This window comes from Psammomys obesus, unplaced genomic scaffold, assembly GCF_907164565.1.
Source record: "Psammomys obesus unplaced genomic scaffold, mPsaObe1.curated_primary_1811, whole genome shotgun sequence".
Taxonomy (NCBI): domain Eukaryota; kingdom Metazoa; phylum Chordata; class Mammalia; order Rodentia; family Muridae; genus Psammomys; species Psammomys obesus.
In genome coordinates this window covers 27,073,018-27,098,102 of record NW_026593286.1, presented here as the reverse complement: position 1 = coordinate 27,098,102, position 25,085 = coordinate 27,073,018, and the positions used below count along the sequence as shown (strand labels likewise).

The window sequence follows — 25,085 nt, the reverse complement described above, 5'->3', positions numbered from 1 at the left end:
AAGGGTGGTGGTGGGGAGATGCTGAATGAAGGTAGAGGGAAGCCAACACGGAGAGGTAGGTGGATGATGCAGAGCAGAACACGGTGGACAGGCGCAGAAGGCTTCTCTCTCGGTGGCACGTGGCTGAAGCCCCAGCTTACAGGAAGGCCGTGCAGCCTGGTGTGCTGGTCACTCTGCTTGCTGATGTGACAAAATTCCTGGCATGAGCGACTTCAGAGAGGAGGGGATGACGTGGCCCATGTTCCAGGCACACGGTCCAGCGTGTTGGGGACGTGTGGCAGCCAGCAGGCGGCTTATTCCTCCTATTTGTCAGAGCTGGAGACAAAGATGGGGAACATGGGTGTTTAGCTGCCTTCTTCTCTGTCATTCAGTCCAGCATCCATGGGGTGGCGCGGTGGCCCACCCTCAGGTCCGGCCTTTCTCCTACACACTCAGAGATGTCCCCAAAGGTGTGCCTTATTTATGCTCTCTAAGGTGTTTATTTATCACCAAGAAGATGAGACTAAGCCAGCCACTCTATGCGGTGACTTTGGATTCGAGGGGAGTTGTGGCTTTAGATACTGGCTCTGCTTCTTGATGTCCTGGCGGCTCTGGAGAGGTCCTTCCCCTCTCTCAGCCCTCAGCTGCTGTTGTGGAGGGAAGGAGGAGCCTTTCATAAAGTTCTTTGCGGTGGAACGGGACACATAATGAGCGCTCGGTACAATTGCTGTGTAAAATAAAACCATCAAGCAGACTTTTTAAGCATTTCAGTTACTGCCCTACAAATATGAGACATGAAAACTCTTTGCTGCTTTCCCTTTTCTCTTCTCATTTTCACTACTTAAAAAAAAAAACAAAGCAAAAAGCAAAGTTCAGTCTTATTAATCATAATCATATATAACAGCATCTCAGATTTAAAAGCTTTGGCATTTGATTTTATCATTCCTAATGATAAAAGGGTCTCAGCACCTTCCTTTCTAGCTAGCAGAGGGTTTTATTTGATTCATGTAAATTGCAAATTTGCATGCTTTTGAAAATGTAAAATTTAATTTTTAATTAATATTTAATTTTAATTCATTTGCTGCTTGGTGAAGGCCTTCAGCCTGCTGGGAAAGACTGGGAAAGAATGACTCCACTGATGGTGCGGGGAGGGGGCGCTTACTGGGCTGGCAGAGTGGCACCAAATGAGTTGGGGATGGTGAGATCACACAATGTGCTAATGATTGTGTCTCTTGGTCTTTTAACTTGGGGATTGCCCCATGAGCCCCATGTATGTCAACTTACTGAGTTAAACACGTATGCTTTTCGTGACTGTTCCTAGAAACATTTGTTTCAGAAAAAAAAAAAAAAAAAAAAAAAACCTACCTTATTGGACATTTGTGTATCTAAATACAGTGAATGGCAATACATGTTTAAAAAGTTTTCTTCATCTCAGCCATTACTTTTTTATAATTACCAGAAAGCATATTCAGTAATTGGACCCATTCGCCATGGGGAAGTTTCGGGAGCCTTGCGATTTTGAGGGATTCCTCCATGCACCCCGACCCTCAGATTAAGCTTATTGTCAGTGGTCCACAGTGCTGCATCTCTCTTCTTTCTCCTCCACAGGTGTGTAGCCACGAAGCCACCTGCATCTGTGATTTCACATGGGCAGGCACGGACTGCAGCATCCGGGATCCAGTTCGGAACCCCAGCCCCCCGAAGGATGAAGGCCCTAAGGGTTCGTGTGATTCCGGTTTTAGGTCCTTGCAGACGGCATTCACTCCCCTCCTCCTTTGCAAGGAGACACACAGGGATCCATCCCTTTTGCCGTGAAGATGCACAGTGCCGTGTGTATCGTATTTTCAAAAGCGTACTTAAATGAGCTCTCAGCTTAGAACTGAATTAAGGAAAGTGAATATATTGACTTCCTTTAATATGGTTTCTTCTCTGCCCTTTAAACCTCATACTTTCCCCCACTTTCCCAAAAGCTAATTATTTTACAATTCATCTAAGCTTTTTCATTTTCAAATAGGTACAGTCTCTGGGGCTGATAGGAGACTTTTATCACTCCTCAATATCACATTCTCTCTAGAGGAAAGTTGTAGTCCTTTATGCTCCATTCTAACAGAGTCTTTTGATTTGGTAAGAGAATCAGTTCCTCAGACAGCTTTAATTTTTCAAAGGAAACATAAGAGGCTGAAGCTTTGTTCTCACCAGCCGCTAAGAGGACAGAGAGAGACAGAGAGAGATGAGAATTTAGCATAATGAGTCTGTTATGAGCAGTCCATCGTCACCACGTGATACTGAAGATGAGAATACTCAGGCCCTGAGGTCAGGTGACATACCCGTTACCCAGGCAACCAGGGGCTAAACGGAGAGCATGCTCGCTCCTACTACATCATTTATAATATTGTCTATTTTCTCAGTCTTCTCCCCACTCTCACCCCCTCAGGTGATTCTCGAAGACCTTGAAAAGCTGTCTTTATGCAGCATCTAAGTCTCTAGTACAAACAACTGCTAGTACCAATTTTGACATCTGACCATGGTGCGGTTCCCCAGCTTCTTCTTTTTTAAATGATACTGTAATAATATTCTCTACATCAACTGCCATGTCTCCCCTCCTCCCCCACCCCCTGAAGTCAGGAGAATACACATAGGACTAGCATTGCGTTGTTGATCAACCTTACTTTGGATGAAACATTTAAACTCTCTGAACTTTAGTGTGGTCTGTATGAGAGTACGTGAGCCCCAGAGCAAGCGCAGCTCCCTAGACGACAGTTCCTGAAGGGATGTAGCCTGGTTTGGATGCATTTGAGTTGTTCCCTAACAGGGGAAACAGTTAAACGCTTCACTCCTTTGCTTAATGTGCCCAGGATGTTAAAATTCCATAAGAATAATTATTACACCCTCACAGTCTATTTCTGTTTTCCCCGTTTTTTTTTTTTTTTTTTTTTTTTTGTTTTTTTTTTTAAAGGAACCCAGTCCACTTTTACAGTCAGTCTTTTGTTACTTTAAAACTAGAACAAAACATTCTTGGATCCACCTTCAGAAGTTACATTTGGAGATTTAGGCCCCGACAGAGAGAAACTGAGATTACTCCTTCAAACCCTCTGCGTAGCGCAGCTGTGACTTCTCCGAGCTACTGCCGTGCTCGTTCCTGCCGTAACACTCAGGCATGTTTGTACATGTGCCGCTTGCCGTTTCTCCACCTGCTCACTCACCAAGAAAAATCAAACTCGGAGCCATGAAGCAAACAGCCACTCTTTAGAGAAAAGAGTGTTTACAGCTGTCTTTTCTTTGACTCTCATTTTATGAGGTGGCAGTCTTCACTATAGCTGATAAAATATCCCCCCCTTTTGGTAATTCAAATCATACACGGTTATTTTTAAAATATGCATAAGGAAATACAAAAAAGGGATGAAAAAGACAGTGAAAATTATCCACAGTCCCGCAGCTCAGAGGTGATTAGTATGCACATTCAGGCTGATGGTTTTTTGGTCACATGGTTTCTTTTTTTCTGCTCTTATTGAAGGCATCAAGTCATAGGTGCAAATTGGTTACGAAATGGCCAAAATCGGTGCGAGGTTCTAATAATTTTGATTAAGCAAAAATGTCATTACTTTTCATAAATCAAACCAGTTTTTTTGTAAACAAATGTTGAGGTAAATCAAGAAACTTTAGTACAATTAAATAGTATCTCTATTCTTGGGCTGGAGAGATGGCTCAGTGCTTAGGAGCAGAAGACCTGGGTTCATATCCCAGTACCCCATATAGCAGGTCCAATTCCAGGGGATCCAGCATCTCTGCTGACCTTCCTGGGAGCCAGGTGTGCATATGATACATATACATGCCTGTAGGCAAAACACTCACACACGTAAAATAAAATAATCTATAAAAAGTTAAGGAACAGCTGGGATACAAAGTAAATAAACTGTAATTAATATAAAAAATAAAAAATTAAAAAAGTTAAGTAACAGCTCTATTAGCTATTCTATTGACTATAGAAAGTCTATGAAGCTTATTCTATAGTCTATAGAAAGATCCATGAATATGCTAATAAAATGAGGAACAACAGAAACCAGACATTCCATGAGTTTATTGCCAATTTTTATAAATGTATCCTTTATAATCTCTGTTAAAAGAAAGGGGAAGAGAGAAACTGTGTCCTTGACCTTTATCTTCACCCACTAAGCAAATCTGTATTGTCTGTCCTGGATATGAAGGGGTCAATGCTTTCACCCGGCGGGTGGTCAGTACATTTCCTCCCATTGGGGATATGTAAAAGAGATGGCCAAGGAACAGTTGGGAGGCTGAGGCCAGACCATCGGCTCAAGTTTGAAGCTGGCTGGGTGGTGGCGGCACACGCCTTTAATCCCAGCACTCAGGAGGCAAAGGCAGGCAGATCTCTGAGTTCGAGCCAGCCTGGTTCACAGAGTGAGTTCTAGGACAGCCAAAGCTACACAGAGAAATCCTGTCTGAAAAACAGCCCCCCCCCCCAAAAAAAAAAAAAAAAGTTTGAAGCTATCCTGCTCTACCACATACAGTAATTTCCAGGGCAGCCAGGAAACACAACCACAACAATGACAACAACAAGGCATTTGGCATTTAGTGCTGATTTTTTGTTTACATGTACTCATTTTTAGGAAGTCAAGGTATCCGTGCAATACCTACTTCCTCATCTGTCAATTCTTCGTAGGTGCCAAGCTTGTCTTGATAGCTGCAGCCTATATAATCCTTCAGCCTTCAGTAGCTTTGGCTGTATTAGTCCTACCTTTCCCAGGTGCTTGCCATACATAATGAGCAGCAGCCACATGGAAAGTCATGTCGACAGATAGTCTCCTAGGTAGATGTGGCAAGATCGTACTAGAATACTTAGTCATCGCAACACTTGGGAGGCTGAGGCAGGAGGATCTTAAATTTAAGGCCAGCCTGGGCTGCATAAGGGTTCTAGACCAGGCTAGCTAGTGAGACTGTCCCTAAAACACAAACAAACAAAAATCCAAAAACTATCCATCGTTGTTTAATTGTATTCCCCCTAAGTGGCAGAAAAATCCAAGAAGCCTAATGAAAATATTGCCTTTTTTAATCATGGAATAGGCATGAAACTACAGCCCTTTGGATGGAGACTACATTGGTCAAGGGCAAGTTCTGCAGTTCCCTTTTCATTGAGTTGGAGATGTAAGAAATAGACCTATTTATTTTTTTGGGGTATTTTGAAAATTAATTTCCAGAGGAACATATGGATCTGGGTAAACGGTGTTTACGCTATCATCTTGCTAAAGTCATCATCTTGCTAAGGTTCTCTACGGTGGACCCACAGGTGGTTAGGTTAGCCCTGGGAGACCCTCACAGGACAGTTGAGAAAGGTCTTTAGATGTGCAGACCCTGAGGATAAGGGTTTCCTTCCTCCCTTCCTGCTTCCCTTCTTCTCACCCTTCTTTTTTCTCTTCTTTCTTCTGCCTGCCCTCCACCCCTTTCCTTTTCTCTGTGTCCTCATGCACACTTGGTAATTTCTACCACTGAGCTCTATTTGCAGCCCTCTGGAGAACAATTTTCAGAAAATGATTTAGTGTTACACACCATCCATTCTTATGTTGCCATTGATTCTACGTGTGAAAAACTTTTGAGTTCCTCTTCCTTCAACTGGTTCCTGTTGAGATCACTAAAAGGAATTCCCTTCCTTTACTGTGTGAGGATAGAATATCTTGCATTTCTGTTTACAAGAATTTTCAGAGGCCTAGGATATGGCTCGGTGGAAAAAGCACTGGTGTCAAGACCTTAGTTCTGGTCCAGATTGCCTATGGTGAACTCCAGGTTCAATGGGAGAGAGAGAGAGAGAGACCTTGCCTCAAAAAATAAGGTGGGGAGTGAGTGATGAAGACACATGATGCAAATTTCTGGCCTCTATACACTAGCACTTGTGCTCACACCCATATTTGCATGAACACACATGTGTACACACACATGTACAGAGAGAGAGAGGGAGAAGGAGAGAGAAAGGGAAAAGGAGAGAGACAGAAAGAAAGAGAGAGAGTTTGTGTGCGTGTGTGTGTTTCTACCTCTGGAAGGTACCATAGCCATTTATTTTTATTAATTTGTATCCACTTTGCTCAGTGCATATGAGGGATTTTTTTCAGGCTTTCATGCTGTCACTGTGACAAGAGAAAAGACGAAAAAGCAGGTTATATCACTGACACTGACTTGTGTGGGCAGAGACAGTATTCCTAGGGAGGATGGGCCAGGCCCTTTAATGAAGACCATAGCCATCAAATTAGAGATAGGAAGGACCTTGAAGGCAATTCATCCAGATTTGCTGCTTTACAAACGGGAAAACTAATTATTAGTGTTAACAGCTCATTAAATAAAACGTGATCACATGAGCTTAACCTCAGTGTCTTTTCTGCTGCTGCTTCATTTAAAGCAGAATGCTAAGTCCTTCTGCTGGTTCTTTGTGCGTAATAAGAAAGAGAAGGAACAACAATAGTGGAGCAGCGATTAAGCCCATTAGAGGATCCATTATTTGCCAGCTTATTATGGCTCTGAAGAAATGAAGTATGTATCATTAGGGTTTTGAGTTTTGAAAAGTGACTTTAAATGTTTATAACACACCAGATATTGTTTATTGCAGCTTTTGCATATAGCCTTTAGGTGACTTTTGTATGACGAACCTTTGATTTTGTTGTCAGATCATTAAATAATTCTCAAATGCGAGTATTAAGTATCATGTATAATTATATGTCATGAATTTCTTCAAACCACAGACTCACCAAAGCTTAAGGATTCACTATATTTTACAATATTTTATTACCTATGAATTTGTCTTATATGAATTCAGAACATCCTCTGTATTTTTTTTTTTTGATACAATGAATTGCAGTATTTGCTTTTTTTTTTTTTGAGACAGGATTTTGCTAGTTCTGGCCGGCCTCAAACCTGCAGTCCCCCAGCTTCTGGTAGCACAAGTGTGTGCCATCATATTCAGCTGAAATAATATTTGTCATGATATAAATTTTTCCATGTCCTTCTAGACAGACATGTGTAGCAGTAGACTAAAATTGAACTATTTTTATTTTGTGGAAAAGGAGAAGGAGACCTGAATTTATTTCTAACACATTGAAATTTTGAGCAAGCTAAGATATTTTATAATATCAATATTATACTGTTAAATAAAGAGATTTATTTAGTGTTTATTTCTAACCTTCAGTTTATTTAGTAAAGTAAATCCCTGCAGGAAGAACTGTGGCCTCGAGGCCACCAGTGATGGTTTTGCTGCTTATTGCTTTTGAGACGCCGAGGGTTGGAGCCTGTTTATTCCTTGTTGGCTCACTGCCATCACATAGGTGAAACATTGCATCCTGCTGATTTAGAAACCGAAAAAGGACCACTCAGTTTCAAAAAGAGCATGGTTCTTTGAATGTGTGAAGTCCCACTTAAGCTTGCAGGAATTCTACATGCAAAATAGAGAATCTTTTTTTTTTTTTTTTCAAAACAGAAAAGTCACAGTTTGCATCTTAATATTACATGCTTATCAAAAGTTGTATTTTTTTTTTTTTTAGGACCGGCCAAACTAGAGAATAGGAAGCAGGATTGAAAATAATAAAGCTAATGATAACACACACATACAAAGAAAGGCACTGAGGTTGAGAGACGTGTGTCAGAGAGCGAGGGTTCCAAGTCAAGCTTCCAGAACCAGGACTGTGTATCAGCTCGAGAATGCCAGTCAGGGTCAGAGGAGAAAATTAAGGCATGTCATCATGCCTACAGTGTAGAGACTAGGTATAAAATCGACACCTGTAGATAACAAATGAGTATGAATGAAAGAACTAATGAAAAAAAGCAGCTACATAATAAATCAGTGAGTGTGGAACCAAAGCTATACCAGGAACTTCCAAAGGCCCAAGGGAAAAAAAAAAATGGAATTTTTCATGGTGGCTGTTAAAAACAGCTACGTTCGAAAAAAATTTGTCCCATGTGAAAACGTTGCCCACCTGAGGGTCACTGGATCAGCTCCTGCCAAACTGATTTGAAAGCAGGCTGAGTCTGAATTTAAAGAGAGAAAATTACTGTTCAGGATCACAGCAAGGGTCCGGGTGGGTCTTTTCCTACATTTCCAGCATGTCAGAGCCCCGAGAGCATCGGGGGCACACGAGAGATGGATGAGCTCTGAAAAGCTAGTTCCCCACCCTCTGCTCATTTGCGTTATGGTAAGAGCACTTATCTGTTAAGAATCTGAAGATAATTATTCTTTCTCAGTGCTGATTAAGGCTCATCATCTGCCTGTCTGCAATACGTGCTTTAAGCATCTGCAGGAATTTTTTTTTTTTTTGGTTCCCCGATCAGGTTTCGAGTGCATGCGCAGTGGTCCAGCTAACCCTCCTGCTTCCACACCGAGGAATCATACCACAGCAAACGGAAAAGGGTTTGCCAGACAGTTACTCACCTTTCATGTGGTAGTTGCAATCTTTAAAATCCACAAATATTAATTTAGCACCACATGCTGTGGGAGAGGAAGGGGATGTTTTTCTACTAGCTGTCATATCTTACATAACAGTTGCGGGGAAAGTAGGACTAACTGGTGTGTTTTAGCTCTGACAGCCAGTACTTGAAACTTAAGCCCCTGGCACCTCCAAAAAGTCATTAGCTAACACATTTGTTAATTTGAGGTTCTGAGGTAAATGATTTTATTCAAAAGAAAATCAAGCTTTAAGTTTGGAACCGGTCATTTTGTATGGAAACGTGTGGTCCATCACCTGAACGCAACTTCTTTCCCTTGCTGTTAGTGCTTTCACTAGACTGTCTCTGTTTTCTGTTGCATCTCCATCTTTTTATTTTTAAAAGGCCATCTCTGGTTGTGGTTAGTTAATAGCCCTTAGACTCTCACTTATATTATTTAGCTTGTGATAAAATGAAGTAATTGTGAAACTGCTAAGCAGGCCTAGAGATCCAAGATCCTCTCCCATTGGGGCCAATATCCTACTAAAAGGTCCAGGAACGCTAAGAAGCCTTAAACAGTTGTGACTGGGAGTCTCAGTTCTTGGTTCTGTTTCCCTGTGTTCATAGCATACAGCATGTGCAATACAGTCCTGTTGGGGTGAAACTCTTCTCATCAGCCGTTTGCATTGAATGCCTTTAATTTATGTAGAATCGAGAGGTGAAGTATCTGTGAGCTGGTTCCCTTATACAGGCTGACCCTAACTAATATTCCCTCCTATTTTAATATCTGACTCCACAGAGCCCACTTAAAGAAAGTGTTGGGGATTTCTACCTGTTCCAGGTTTGTTTTCCAACATTTGAACGCTGCTGCAACTTCTGGAGGCCCCAGCCTTTTCTCAGTGCGCGTGCACACGCGCGCGCACAGACACACACACACACACACACATACACACAGAGTTATACATTGGAATCTGTAGTCAAAGAAGAAAACGTCTATTTCCTGTGACAAAAATGCAAACCTTGCAGTTATTCAGAATATACTTTTCAATAACTTCCCGGGTGAATGACACAGAATTTTAAAGGTTCCCTATTGGCTGTTTATGAATGTTCCCAAAATTGAATGACACATTCTTCGTTTAAATGATGTTAAGCATATTTTGCAGTTTGAAAAATTTACAGATCATACGTTAATGGTTAATTTATAACTAAAAGATTTGTTGTAATGAAACTAAAATTTTACCTCATACTGCTGGGAACTATACTTCAAACTGGGTTACTTGTGATCCTAAAAGTGTTGGTAAGAGATTATGTTTTAAAACAGAGTATGTAGAGTTTGAAGCTGACAGTTATTTGCACTGATGTATGCCCATCTCAGTTTTAAAGTTTGGAACAAAGCTACCCATACTTCGCTAACTCCCAAAGCCCTTTCTGGAGAGATTGTTCTGTATGATAGTGAAATCAGCATGTGTTTTTTCCTCTGTTTAAAAAGAAACATCTCCGTTTTCCCTCCACACAGTGAACATGGCCACAAGCAGGCTCATAGGGGCTGTGGCTGGCAGCATTCTGGCCTTGGGGGTGATTTTTGGAGGCACAGGGTGGGGAATAGAGTAAGCAATCTCGTTAGTTTCTGTGTGTCTTTCTCTGGTGCTTGGCGTGTGAGGTGATGCCTGGACCCCTGACCCTTCCGTGTTTGTTGATTGTTTCCTGTGCTGGTGTAATCTGTGGTGTGATTTGAATGTATTTATGTCTTGTGATTTTTCTCGTGCACTATAGAACCTTCTCCTGTCTGGAACAATGTGGGGCATAAAACAATGTTGGGGTGCTTATCCACAATTAAGGCAAGGGCCTAAAACCTCCTCTGCTCTCCCGTAGATCTTAATTTTTTTTTTTACTATCAATTGGCAAAATGCTTTTATGTGTTTCATAGAAGTATTACAATGAAATTATTTTACTACTTAAATGAATCCATCTATACAATTAGGAATACCAACAACTCTCAACACTTTTTAACAACAGCGAGAACGATAGCCACTTGATGCTCTTCTGTTCATTTAGAACGATATGGAAGGCCACAACCCCACTCTTCAGAGAGTGGCCTTAAACATTGCTTTTCTTTCTTCCTTTCTATGTTATAAAGTTGGGTCGCAGTTCAACTTTGAAACTTTCACAAAGATCGGAGCAAGGAACATTAAGAATCAAAACGTGTTAAGCTCAAACTGCACAGCCTTTAGTGAACAGCTGCAATTTTTGCTTTGTCTTCCAAGTATCCATCATCTGAACCGGCGCGCTGTGGTCACTTACTCAGGAGGTCCCCAGAGATGCCCAGCTCTCCTGATGCTTTGTTCAGCCTGCCCTGCACTTGGTGGCTGAAGTCGCGAGGCAGTCTACATTATCAGGAAGCCTTCTCCTCCCATCACCCAGACGGCATTTATGCACACATGGCAGGGGTCGCCCTTCACACACTGTGTTTCCTTTTTACTGGGGTTCTGGTAACACCTCACACTTCATAGTAGCCCCCCCCAAAAAAAATCATCAGTGTCTCAAGGAGACACAGACTATCCTTGACTCAGCCCATAGAATAGACCTTGTAGGCTGTCAGCTTAGCCTCAGCTTCACTAGTTCTGGACACATCTGCTCTTCTTACAAACCCAAGTCAGGCAACTTAGGCACCAAGATCTCAGCCAGAGGAGAGCATGTTACACATGAAGCTTTTCTGCTGTAGCTGCAAGACCTGGCCAGCCTTGAATCATTTTTCAAAAAAATTTTTGAGACAGGGTCTCACTCTATTGCTTATGCTCATCTAGAACTTAACCGTGTCGCCCAGGCTGGCTTTGATCCCGCATCAATTCTCCTGCCTCAGATTCCTAAATGCTGGGTTATGGGTTTGAGCCCTCATGCCCAGCTCAGCTTAGCCTTATGCCTTTTAACTCACGGTTCATCTGTATGGTCTGTGATGTATCTTAGATTAGGGGAAGGAGCAACAACTGGAAAAGGATTTGTGTTTCCTTTAAAAAATTTTTTTTCAAGACAGAGTTTCTCTGAGTAGACTTGGATGTCCTGGACATGCTTTGTAGATCAGGCTGGCCTTGAACTCACAGAGATCCACCTTCCTCCCTGAGTGCTGGGATTGCAGGCATGTGCCTCCATGTCTGGCTTTTTTTTTTTTTTTTAACCTGTGAGAAAATGAAGTATGTAACTACGCTAAAATGTTTGACTTCAAGAACTTGGTTCTGACTATGGGCCAGAAGTTCCCATCCCACGACCACATTCTAGATAAATGTTTTTGTGAAATTCTGCTAAGAAGAAAGGCAGTTTTCAAAAGATCATCTCAAAGGTGTTTCCCGTATTACTTAGTGGCCATAGTTTCAGTGCCTTCAGTTATAGACAAAGTGATGCAGTCTGGTCATGCCCTGAACCTTAGAGATGGACAGGATCAAAATATATGTAAATATACATATGTAATATATGTAAATATGTAAACAGTCCTGTTGCCAGCATTTGTTCCCATCCATCCTTTCCAGTGTGGCTGGTTTGTTGCTACTTATGTTTGTGGCAGGTAAGTGTCTAAATGTTTGTTTTCTTTTAAGCTAAAAATAAGGCTTGATGTTTTTGTTTCATGAAAGCTTTTTCCAGTGGTCTACTGACTTTTCCCCTTCAAGTTCTGTTTATTTATGATCGATACGTAATGAGTTTTTAGAAAACAGAATTAGATAATACAACCCAGTTTTAATACTTCCTGGCTTGATTTTGTGATAGGCATGTAACCAGTAAAGGTTTCATGGACAGATTTAATTTTTAAATTCTACTCCATAGTTTATTGTACATCAGGAGTCACTGCTCATGGATTCTGTATTGAACCTGATCCCAGCCTGTTTTCTGAGCCAACAAAGTAAAAATTTGCCTCAAGTCTATACATGGTACTATGAATATATTTTTGAATGATTTATTCAAGTTTCTCTGTGGAGAAATGGAGACAAAATATGTGGAGCAGAATAAAGTTTCATCAGAGTAGTCACTCACAATCTTTCTGTAAAGAGCCGGGTGTCAATAGTTTTGTCTTCCAAGCTACAGGGCATCCATCACGGATCCTCAGCATTGCTATCAAAGGCGACCACAGTCAGTACGAAAGCAAGAAGGAGTGGCTGTGCTACAGTGAAATGTCTTTGCCCAGATAGATAGTGAGGCCAGGTGTGGCTCTGGTCTGCTGACCCTTGATTTATAATACAAGTCTTGAAATCAGGCAGGTCCATGTTTGCATCTTGTCCCCATTATCTATTTTCTATAAAACTGTCCATTCCTTCACCTATTGAACAGGATGGTTTCAATTCCTACCTCGAATTTTCGTTGGTGAGGGTTCAATGAGATGTTCAGAAATGAGCAGCGTCAGTACGTACTACATAGTCCCTAAAAGGCATTTATCATTCTTACTGCTCTTCTTTGTGATTCTCGATGCTTCCCCAAGGGCCGCTGAGATTCGTCTTCTAAAGGCTCTCTCTGATTTAAGAGCATGTCAAAGCCCAGGAACTAGGCAAGACCCTCCATCCTGGATCTTTATTGTACTCTCCCTACCCTCTCCCCCCCCACACACACACTTAGCATTTCTAGTGCTGTGTGGCTTCTCGGCAAAAGCATCACCCATTCAGTTGTGGTGATGTAAGAAATGGTGTCCACCTATGTGAGGAAAAAAGAGATTCTTTGGAGGAATGAATGTCTAATAAACTGGGGGGTTTTAGGAAAACCCGCCAAATTGGCTAGTGGTTGACTTCTGGGCAGGTAGATACAGTCGGCACTTGAAGGTGTTTGGTTATTAGGGGGCACATGCATAGTAGATCCTGGAGGATGTGAAATTTCATTCTTTGTTTAAGCTCCGTGTAACTTTGTTTAGATCTTTAAAAGCCGAATAAAGGAAAAGAATGGAGTTACTATAAATCGCTACCAACTTTTAAATATAGCGTAGCGCCAAGCCTCAAATTTCTCTTAATGAGACATGGGAATTTAAAAGATATATTCCCCAGTGGAATTTAAAGAATTCTTTTATTTCCCATTTCCTATACATTGTTCACACACATTTTAGGTCGCCTATATCTGCAGGACCATTTGGGGGGGCTTAACGCTGAAGACCCAGTAAAAAATATCTGAGAACAAAGTTTCGAAGCCAGATCTTTATTGGTCAACTTCTTCCAAAGAAATTCTCACTGTCTCCCAGTACAGAGCAAGCAGCATCCAGGATATGGAGTCAGTTGGACGAGCACTGTCAAGGAATTATTTATCTCACGTATCTGGCAGTCAGGCGGGGCCAGTGCTAAGGGAGCCCAGTTCTTTATTTGTACAAACCTGTTTGAGTTATGATGTGGTGGAAGAGACCAGAAGAGACAAAACATGTGCACTGAAAACAAGTGGGGCGGATTTGTTTCAGGTTTGGAGAAAGATTAACTAACAGAGCTTAACATCAGTGGCAAAGGAAGGGTAGACTTAAAGACAAATAATCGAGCCAGTCACAGGTGGAAGTATCCGACATAGGATTAAACTGAAACAAGAAAGCAATGTAAGCATTTAGGGACCTTGCCCAACAGGGCTTTACTTTCTGAAGCTGCTTACCTGCCTTTCCGTTGTGGTAACGAAAGTAGTCGGCTCACGTGACTTTCTTCCCATGATCCTTTGTCACAGGTCCTAGCGCCACCAATCTCATAATAGGCTCCATCGCTGGTGCCATCCTGGTAGCAGCTATTGTCCTTGGGGGCACAGGTTGGGGATTTAAGTAAGCAATGCCGCATGTCTTCTTCTCTGTGGCTCGGGCGCCTCTCTTTTCTGCTTACATAACCTGGTTTTGAGTTCCTGCTACAAGACTTTGGTGTTGACAGTACAACCGAAAAAAAAAAATACGCGCTTTTACTCAGAAGTGGGTTAGAAACACGAGGCGTGGAGCTTCAAAGGTCAACTTTGGGCTGGCAGGGAAGCACGGGCTGTTGAAGGGACCCACTTTAACTTGAAGCCAGAGCCCTTCAACAGAAGACGCTCTAGCCTGTGGGAGCAAGCCTCCTGAGCTGCGTCATGTACACTCCAGTGACCAAAGAAGCATGTTGGAAATCCATACACTTACATTCTTATTTGTTTCTGCTAAACACTGGTTTATAGTTCCCTGGGGTTCTCTATAAGCTCAGTCACCACATGACCACTGTTTTTCACACCTAACTTTGTGATGTGAAAACCTTTTTTTTTTTTTACTTAACAAATATTTTTAAAATAATTTTGCTATGTCTCCAACCAACCAAATTTGAAAGCAAAGGCTTTGTGGCATTTGCTCTAAATTTAACATAACTGACTGGCCTACTATGCTTTCATGATGACTTTTATTTTGGATTGCATATATTGATAACCAACATTGATAAAGTAGACAATACTGGGTAATCACAGATCAACCCTACTGTGTTTAAAGTTTTTTTAAACCCGATTTGCCTAATTTGGATATTTTGTACCTCTGATTCATTAGAGAACCACTTTCATATATTTGATGGCCTTAGTGATTTGATTTTTATTATTTGTAGATAAGCCTTCCTCTGCCAGATAGCTTCTTTCTTAAATTAAGTAAGTTTCATCCAGATTGATTGGGATGAATTTAAGTGGGAAATGAAATCTGCTGTCAAACCAAAGCCTCCGCACCCTATATCTGTCCAGCCAGTCAATGGAGGAAGCTTTGCCTTAAATCGAACATGTAGTGGCCTCCATTAAAGCCAGTTAAAATGTAATTATTAGAAACTGATTATGAAAGGAAAGATACCAAGATATGATTTAAATGAATCAACACTTTTCTTCCCCTAATTTGTTATGTTTTAGGGTTTAATGAGTAAGCCCATAGCAGTTGAGAGCCTTCTGCTTGGAGGCCTGTGTTGAATGGTGCTTGTGTTCTACACAGATGTCTATAAACTTGGAACGGTTCAGTGAAATAGTAATTTTGGCATCAGCCTGCTTGCAGAAACATACGAACTGAATAGGCACCTACAATTTGGATTTCTCCTTTGAATGAGGCGTTATCCAGCCTGGCTCCCATAAGGGGCATCTTAGAAGCAGCATGTTTTTGTTTGGATTTTTCCTCGATCCAGAGGAAGATTTTTTTTTCTTAGTGTCCCACTACTGTGAAAAAGTCATCGTATATTATAGAAATTATGTTCTCTATTTATAATGCTTCCTCTTAGAAAAAGTAAATGTGCCTCCAGAAAAAGAAATTTGGCTCATTCCGTGGCGCGTAGCTCCTTAGCATTAAGAAACATTCATTTCAAAGGCTCAAAAAACGGCCTCCCGTGCGTCATTGCCACGCAACGCGACGTGATGCCAGATGTACCATTTCTTTGTTCTCGATGAGAGCACTGTTCTGTAGCAGGACCTCGAAACAGCAGCCTGGCTAGCTCTCAGCTTGAACTGCATGTGTTGGGGGAGAAGCCTTTATTACTGTGTCAGCAAGCGGCTTAGGCTCTGTGCAGCTGATTCACATCCGAGAGAGATGTCCCGTCATTGGAAGAGCAGGGAACGAGGCGAGGGGCTGACCCGAAGTCAGCCAAGCGAGGTTCCATCCCAGCTCCGCGGACTGTACGCGGGGGACCGTGACACAGGGACGCTTCTGGACAAGCTCAGTCAAAGCCCCTTCATATTTCCTGTCGCTGTAGTAGTCTCTTCTGGCAAAAATGTAGAAAGGCACAGTGCTGCACAGTAGCACGCAGGGACTATTGTCCCGTGTCGAGGGTAAGAGGCCAAGAATGTTTCTCAGATCATTTAACCTCTCCTTTGTGTAGCTTCTGGAGCGGGAGTTTGGAGATGCTGCTGCTGTACTCCATGCTGAAACTGGGGCACTATTCCCAGGAGAGGAGTGAGTGAGCCAAGTCGCCTGAAGTCTTTGACCGTGTGTCAGAAACGAGATTAAAGGGACAGGTGCAACGGATCAGGGGAGAGAACACTTTTTCCTGCGAGTGTCACGTTCCTTTACGAGTCATACGCCGAGTCATTAATTTAGGTGTGGGAGAGGGCCCTAACCATCCCCGACCTGCACAGACATACAAGCACAAGTGAGAAAGGCAGCTGTGCTGTTACCTGACGTGGTCTCACTGACTCCTTCCTTAGATCACAGTTCTTCTCAACTAAGATACGACCTGGGGAGAACATAAGCCTATGCGTGAGTGGACACACTTTTCATGCCGTAAGGTTATGCAAATCCCTCAGCATTATTGTCAACTAAAAAAACAAACAAACAAACAAACAAAAACACGTTTAGGTTGCTTCTTCTTAGTCAAATAGTAGAGTCTGAAAATTTTTGGTCAATGTCCTCATGACTTCCATATGCAAAAGTTGTAAAATTTAAAAAAAAAAAAAAAGGTTCTCTTTGGTGGATTTCTCATTGCTGCATCCACGCATTTAGATATATACTGAATAATGTAAAAATGGGTGTGTAGTTGAACTGAAATTATTTGCAGTTGCCATACCCCTTTTGCTTTTAATTATCTGTGAAGGATTTCTACCCCACTTGAGAACGTTTGGTTCCTGAATAAAGGTCACAGAGACTTATTAGATTTATAATAAGCTTTAAAGCTCTAGAGCTGGGCAGATATCAACCTTCTAAGCTATTTTCTGTTTCCCAGCCATATTCCACAGTAGCACTTGCCAATCATTGTTCAGTCTAGGCTGCTTCTGCCCCATCAGACCAGCCCTCATGACCATATGCTTATGGTCCATAACCCCATGGCAACTTCCTTTTTTATTTTCTTCTCCTCCCCCAGCCTTGTGGTCCCTACCTGAGACCCCCCCAAACCCTAGAACCGAAGCCCTGCCTACCTTTCTTCTGCCCAGTTACAGACTGTCCAGCTTTTTTAAATTTAACCAATCAGAAGTAATTGGGGAGCAAAGTTCACACAACATTGTTTGATGTAGGTGAAAATCCACTTGTCTGGACTGCAACCAGATCTCGGGGACCAGAATTTAGCATCTGAATACATATAGCACCAGACCAAACCCCAACAGGTAGTGGTGTTGATTAAACCCATCCTACATGTTCTAGAAGTCTGGGAGTTCCTCACAGATGACTGAGCGGACAAGTTTCCAGGTGTCGAGATCTTATGGTTAATTCTGAGGTGTCCCGTAGAACATGAATATAGGCTGGGACACACCAACCTGCACCTTTATTTCTGAATCTGCATTTATTTTTCTTTGCCACATGCTTTTCCTCTTCACCTACAAAAGGAAGTCGTGAGCTGTGTTGGGAGGAACCACTAACCTCTGTCATGGTTGACTCATGGAGGCTCCTGACACCTAATTCATGCCAACTAATAGTGCTGGTCAATTAACTACCAGAGTTACTGTCTTTACTGGACATTGGAACAAATGAAATGGATGGGAGTTTAGTTTAGTCACATCCTCCCCAAAGCCTGGCAAAGTGGAACGTAAATTTTGTATATGCATTTAAAAAAATTAACAGGGTTGCGATTATTACTTTCAAGGAAACAATGTATACAATACACCTGTCTTAGTTAGGGTTACTATTGCTGCAAGGAAACACCACAGACTGAAAAGCACCTTGGTGAGGAAAGGGTTTGTCTCTCTTATACTTTTGTATTATAGCCTGTCACTGAAGGAAACCAGATCAGAAACTCAAAGAGGGAAGGAGCCTGGAAGCAGGAGCTGATGCAGAGGAGGGGTGCTGCTTACTGGCTCCCCATGGCTTGCTCAACCTGCTTTCTTGTAGAACTGAGGACCACCAGCCCAGGATAGCACCACCCACAATGGGGTGGGCCCTACTCATAATTAATCATCACTAATTAAGATTGCCTACAGACTGGTCTTATGGAGGCATTTTCTGTATTAAGGCTCCCTTCTTTCTGTTGACTTCAGCTTGTATGAAGTTGACAAAAAACTAGCCAGTGCAACCCCCTAAATTTGAATACAAGAATTTAGGTGTGTGAGTCCACATACACACAATATTTATCGATATCACAAGTGATAGTAGTGGGAAAAATATATTCTTGATGGTGGCAAGAGGAGGACACAAAGGTGACAGCAGGGTAGGTTTCTGACAGTTCCAGGGGGAGTTTGGGTTTTTCCACCACATTCCAATGCATTAGCCGTTGGGAACCTAAAACATGCCTCCTCTGTTCCACCTGGTCTCTGTGAGTTCCAGTGACAAAGTGGGGTTCCACCATTGCCAGCAGAGCCTGTATTAACCTCTGAGGGCAATTCCTGACAAGAAGGTCCTGTAACCAGCCTGTAATTATCACAGGCAGTTTTCTGGCCAAGCAAGCGCTTGCATTAGCACCTCTTTTAGCTCTAAGCCATTTTCTGTTGGCCGGAATTCCATTCTGTTCTGTTCCTTCTCTAGAGAAAAGATTGTCACAGTTGGTACTCCTCTAAAATGACAGTTGAAGAGCTCTAGCCAGAAAAAAAAAAAACAACTGAATCTCAGTAGGGAAGGAAAGTATTTTGATTTTCTTAAAGTTAGGAAGGAGTAGAATACATTTTAGCCATTTTCTCTATGAACATGGTAACCAAATTGTTGCCTTCCCTTCTAACTTCCAATGCAGAATTCCAATGCAGAATAAGGAGCCACATTTCCTGTTGTGTAAGACTCTTGGGTTAGGCTCTTTCTTTTTCATACACAATGAAGATATACATGACAATGAAGATATGCATACATGGTGCTAGGCCGACCAGAAAGACACATGTGTTTCCTTGACTCAAACCCCTAAAAGGACATGAGCTCAACCTAAGGTGGCCTAGAGGTTTGGTGTGTGTGTGTTTGGGGGCGGGTGTATCTTGATGATGGGCACAGGGACTAATATAATAATGTGACAGTTGGTGGCTAGAGATGGCTCAGTGCCCTTGCAAAGGACTAGGATTTGGGTCCCAGCATCCACGTGGTGGCTTGCAACTGTCTAAAACTCTAGTTCCAGGGGATCTGGTGCTCTCTTCTAGCATCCCAGAGCATTAGGCATGCATGAGTGCAGGCAAAACATTCACACACACAGTTTTTTTTAAAGGTGATAGTAGCAGGTAACTGTCCATCCTTGTCAGAAGACAAGTAGCTATTGTTACCCAGAGATCTTTAGTAATGTAAGGATGAGTAAGTATATGTATATATATATATGCAAAAGATTCGATTTCACAGGTACCCAAAAATTGATAAAAGTGGTGTCTTTGAAAGGTTAATGGATTGTGTTGATGTTTTACAATGATCCAGAAATACCTTTCTGGATGTGATAACAAAATTGCCTTCAAAAATCCAGTGAGCAGAGGGCATCCAGATGAAACAGTTTGGGAAGAAAGCCAGCAAGGACCTGTCTGTGATAGTTTTCACTTTCACATTAAAACTGAACAAGAAGAGCCTTATGTTAATATAGGAAATTCAGGACAGGAAGTTCTCAGCTAGAGTGACCCACAGTGGACTTAAGAAAACTTGAGAAAACTTCACAGAGGCCTTGCAGAGCTAGCCTCTCTGCTCATGTCTGGTTTCCCTATCCCCTGCACTGTAGCTTGCTATCTCCACTGCTAGAACTTTAGAGGGAGAGAACATGTCCTCCAGGCCTGTCAGTACAGTGAAAACATATGATTCTCTAGCATAATGATCTATTAGTCTGACCAAAGAACCTAGTAATCCTTTAGAACATTGTTGAACAGGAAAAGGGCAACCTAAGCTTCAAAAATGGACTTTTAAGAGGAACACACACTTTTGGACACTGGAGTTTCCTGGGTGCCAGGCTGAAGTAGAATTTCAGTTCTCTCTTTAAAAACTTGCTGCTTGGCTCTTCTGACCTTGGACATTCCCTGCAACTAAATGAAAGAATTTAAATGTGAGTGGCGTGGTCATGTCTTGCTCTATGCTAGCAGGCTTTGCCCTGTCCTCAGTGTTTACATTAGTCAAAGAGTCATGAGTTTGATATTTCTCCTGAGTTGTAGTGATACACAGCTTAGATAGGGTCCCTGGTCCTCTAGGGTAATTTATCAAAGTTGTTTCTTTACCCCCAAGTCTTCAGCAGGAAATATCACTCTTAGACATCTTCTCGGAGTGCACAGACTTTGATGGCTGCTGCAGGTCCCGAGTCCCATAGCAAGTTCATTTGCTGACAGACACATCATGGAGATGTCCCGTTCAGTCTGACCTCTACCTCCTGTTCAGTCAGTGATGCCCGCACTCAAGATCATTGACTTTAGAGAGGACTGGGTGATGAGAAAACCCAGTAGCTCTAATGAAAAGAAGGTTTGCTGCAGTGAATTATGTTGCTAGGCCAGAGTACCATGTGCCCAGGCTTTCATGAACATGTTTCAATGGAGGTCTAATAATAAATAAATAAATAAATAAATAAATAAATAAATAAATAAATAGATAGATAGATAGATAGAAAGATAAATAAATAAAGGTAGATTTTTGTTGAAGATGTTAATGCTTGGTATTTCAAAAAGAAGCATCAAAGTGGACCTTCTGGGGAAGTAGGGACTTTGCAGGATACCTTTCTATGTATTTTAAGTTTTGGAGGTGTTTCTCTTTTGAAGGGGAGGAGGAATCTGTTGCACCATTTCGGTACTTAGGGCCTGTGGAGATGTTCAGGTGGCCCTGAGTAAGGGGGCAGGGGAGTGAGGGAGCGCTGGGCTCCTCAGCCTGCAGTTTTGCATGATGCCTTGGTGGCAGTGGTGCTGTCCCCGCCAGTGTGCAGACTAATGCATGAGCCCCTTGCTTGATGCCCCACATGAAGCCAGACCACGGGGAGGTTACAACCAGTTCACATTGTTGCCATGTTGTGTCTTGCTGTTTTTTTTTTTCTCTCTCTCTCTCTCTCTCTCCCTCCTCCCTTTAAGCACAGGAACCACTTTTTCGGAGACTGGACACTGTGAGCAAAGCATTTGAACGCGCTTCCCTCCACGGAGCTAAAGTGCCGCACTTGCTTGGCTAACGTGGGCCCGTGTCCATCCTCCTGAGTGTACCACCTCCCTGTGCCCTCTGTCTGCCAACTTCCCTCCCTAAAAACTGTTTGTTTCATAGTGGAATAAGCTCTCACACAGCCAAAGCAGAAACGACCAGGCAGAGCAAGGTTTCGCTACCTTGCTGAGGGCCTGTCCATTGTTACAGAACTCTAGAGGAAACATCTACAAAGCCTTCACAGTTTTTCTTAGTTCTTCTGGGTAGAAACTCAGGAGACACTATCCTGTAGTACATTTTGTCTAATGAATTGGCAATGAATACCATTACTTCTAACATTCGTCCAATTTATGATTGAAAGTGAACCACTTGAGGTTTCTCTTGATCTTCCCCAAAGTGCGTAGTAGTCTTGTGGGGAAGTATGAAGAGATTCCAAAACATTAGCGCTTCTTTGTTTCCAGGTACTTGGGGAGACTGCCTCTGTGTGAGCTGGTTACTCCATTCTGGAACTCACATCACTGTTGTTGTCGTCCCAGGCCTCTCACTGCCATCTTATTAATATCGTGGCTTTTCTTTCCCTCTTCCTGCATTTCTTCTGACGTACCCTGGAAGAAACGTCAAGAAGAGGAGATTCGATCCCACTCAGCAAGGCCCCATCTGAATCAGCTGCACTGGAGGAATGCCACCTTGCACTGTTGGGTTCTGGGTATGACATGTTTTCAGCCATGCTGCCAGAACTCTTAAGTCTGTAAACAAGACCATTGGGTGGTAATGACTACAGAGCTCCAATTTGGGAATTGGGGTGGGGTAAAAGACAGTGGTCCCTTTTGGAAATAACTTCGAGTAACCCCCCCCCCACCACCTGTCAATAGAAGGGAAAGGGTTAAAGACCACGTCATTAAAAACAACAACTGTTCAAAATCCTATTTTTTTCTTTTTAACTGAAGAAGAAAGGAACAACAACAAAGTGCAATAAGTACAAATAGCAAATGATTCCCCACCCCTTAGCCTGCTGGCACTTAATATCTTCTAAATGATTTGGCATGACTTTTTTTTTCTTGTACTATCAAAGACAAACCCCGGTGGCATGAAGATCCAATTTTGGAAAGGGTAAAAACTGCATGGCATATATAACAACAAGCTAGCAAGCCAATCTTCAGCAAAAACCTACAGTGGAAGTCCTGAAGGAAATGACAGATGAACACACAGACCTGCCTGGGCCCAAATAATGCCTTCCCACCCTCTGCCACCCCACTCCCAACCCTTTCTCGTCTCCTACACGACCCCCTGCCCACTCTAGACCAGCCCAGGGCACCACTCAGCTGGACTGTGCTCCTGTTGATTCACTTTTCCCATCATTTCTTTCCTGGACCAAGCATCCTTTGGAAATGGGAGCTGGAATTTGAATGATGCTGTTGTATAGTTCTTTTCTAAATGTAAATATGGAAATAAGAGATTTTGACATGCCATTTTCACTTGTCTGTATTGAAATGTTTTCTTTGCAAGGATTCTCTCTATACTTGAGTTTGTTGCTTGCTCCACATCCTCTTTTTCTTTCTTTTCTCCCATTTTCCTTCCTTCATTGTCTCTGTCCTCTCTTATATGTTAAAGGGTCAATGATTATTGGGATTGCTTAAAAAGACAGATGTAGCCAAAGGGGCAGGGAGTTTGGGCACAAAATGAAAGTAGTATGCTTGAAACAAAATATTTAAAAAAAGGGAGGACACAAAACAACCCATAACAGGAACACAAAAAAATTATGTAAATGTGAGTATATATGTACTGATGAGTCTAAAATTTCTTTGATGTCATCATAAGCACATGTATATAATGTAAGAAAACAGAGACCCTTCTCAAATTAATCACAAAAGTGCCAAGCTCATGATTTTAGTTTTTGGTTTAGACAGTTCTCTTTCCCTGTTGTAAATGTGAAAGGAGGAGAAACTTAAAGCCTTAAATAAAAAATTAATAATTTTTAAATGTTGAAAGCTTGGAGAAAAGTTTAAGCTTTCCATCTGTTCATATGTTTTGTTTTGTTTTGTTTCAAAATTCATTTACGCTTCTTCTTTCTGCCTTAGCATCTGTGTGACAGAATGGCAATGTGGTTGGGCAGAGCAGAGACACCCTACTGGGCCATTGCAGCCTGTCACTCTGTGTAGTGATTTTGGGACCTCACTCGGCCCTCCATGTTTTGTTGGCTCATGGACCCTGCTGGGTTGTGATTGGATTCCACTGTGTATGAATCCACAGTCTTCTTTTCCCTCCAGGCAGCTGGGGAGATTGAATTTTGGCATTCTCAAGACTGTCTGAGTTTCCCTCATCTTCACCCATTCCTTCTTTAATGTATCACCAGGATAGCTTCCATTGGAATGCTAAGGGAACATGTTACTGAAGAAATTCCCTCCCAGGTTTGTTCTGGACGTGCAGATGTTCAGTGAACATCCATCTAGAACTTAGACCCACCAGAAGGCTCCTACTGTCCCACTTTTAGCAAGGAGACACACAGATGAGCTATGCATTTCTTCCAAGCATTGAGTTACTTCCTACAGTTTGCTCTAAGCCCCTTTCCAGCAAGACTCATGACTTGAGTTTTAAAACATTTTTCTTGACTAGAAGGGCAGATTTCCTAAAAATGGACTGCTTAAAACTGGACCTTCCCCTTTTCCCCCCAAAAATATCTTTAATTATTTAAGTTTCACACTCACAGAGAAGAAATCTTGATTGCTACATACTACCCCAGACCATAACCTAACATCCTAATCCTCGGATGGCTTTCTGAGAAACAGGTGCTATGCAGGTATGCTGTCTTTTGCTTGAACTTGCAGTTTGTTTATATAGTAATAACAGGGCTACCTAGAAGGTTATTGGCCTTATTCCTGTTTTCATGAGACACAGGTTGTGCCTCTTTACTTAATGGTAGTGGCTCAGCTTGGAGGAAGGTCGGAGGAAACTCACATGACTTGGTATTGCCCCCTGTTTTTGCATTGCTTAGGGGCCCGCTTCACTATGAGACGCCAAGCGGCTGCCAACCTCATCATACTCATTCCACTGCTATTTCTGAGGCACCGTGGTGACTCTCTTCGACATAAAACCATGCCAGTTACAGACCAGATCTCAATGGATGACTTTTGAGCATTTCACAAACAACATTGTAAATGTGCGATGTTATGTTTTAAATCAGACCACAGTGGTCCCCAAATGTTATGTACATATGTCAAATGTCAGCGTAACTTTTCGTTACCCTGACAGTTTCATAGGTACACAGACCTATGCTCCAATGTTAAATTATTTGTGTGTATATGTAAAATACACAAGCTTTAAGCGATGTGTGTACGGATATGAAGGGTAGTGCAATGGGTTAGAATCACTTTCAGTGGTGTTGGGTTATGTACTCTTGAACTCTTTGCTGCATTTCCTCTTGCACATGCCATTCGTTTGCTTACTTTGTGGTGTGAATACCCCTTCTTATTAATTTGAATCCAAAGCACAAGCCTACCATTGTTTCACATTCCCCAACAAGAGTGTCAAGGGATGACCAAGTTCCCATTTCACCTGCTATATTTCTGCTGCGATAATTCATGACACCTGGATGAAGAGGTGTGTGCTGACGTCATTGCTCACCTGGGATAGTGCATGAGGCCACTGAATTAGAGCCCCCAGTAAGTGAGGAGTACACATAGGTGCATGCTTGAAACATGAATCACATAGAGTTGTGGAGTTTTGCCAAGTGATGTGTGTTCTTCCTTCCTTCCTTCCTTCCTTCCTTCCTTCCTTCCTTCCTTCCTTCCTTCCTTCCTTCCTT

General features: G+C 42.2%; 1 protein-coding gene across 2 annotated transcripts in view; it reads left to right on the top strand.

Moving 5' to 3' along the window:
• The window catches only part of Adam23 (ADAM metallopeptidase domain 23), a 113,614-nt gene extending 88,536 nt beyond the window's left edge, over positions 1 to 25,078 (top strand). Inside the window, exons 22-24 of one of the 2 annotated variants that reach the window (XM_055616871.1) lie at positions 1,588 to 1,699; positions 21,896 to 21,989; positions 22,356 to 25,078. In XM_055616871.1, the coding sequence (XP_055472846.1) occupies positions 1,588 to 1,699; positions 21,896 to 21,989; positions 22,356 to 22,374 (225 nt within the window). In that variant the 3' untranslated portion in view covers positions 22,375 to 25,078. Of the gene's footprint in view, positions 1 to 1,587; positions 1,700 to 21,895 lie in introns of both variants that reach the window. The other variant, XM_055616870.1, reaches the window with a different exon arrangement.
• Positions 25,079 to 25,085: the final 7 nt, after the last annotated feature.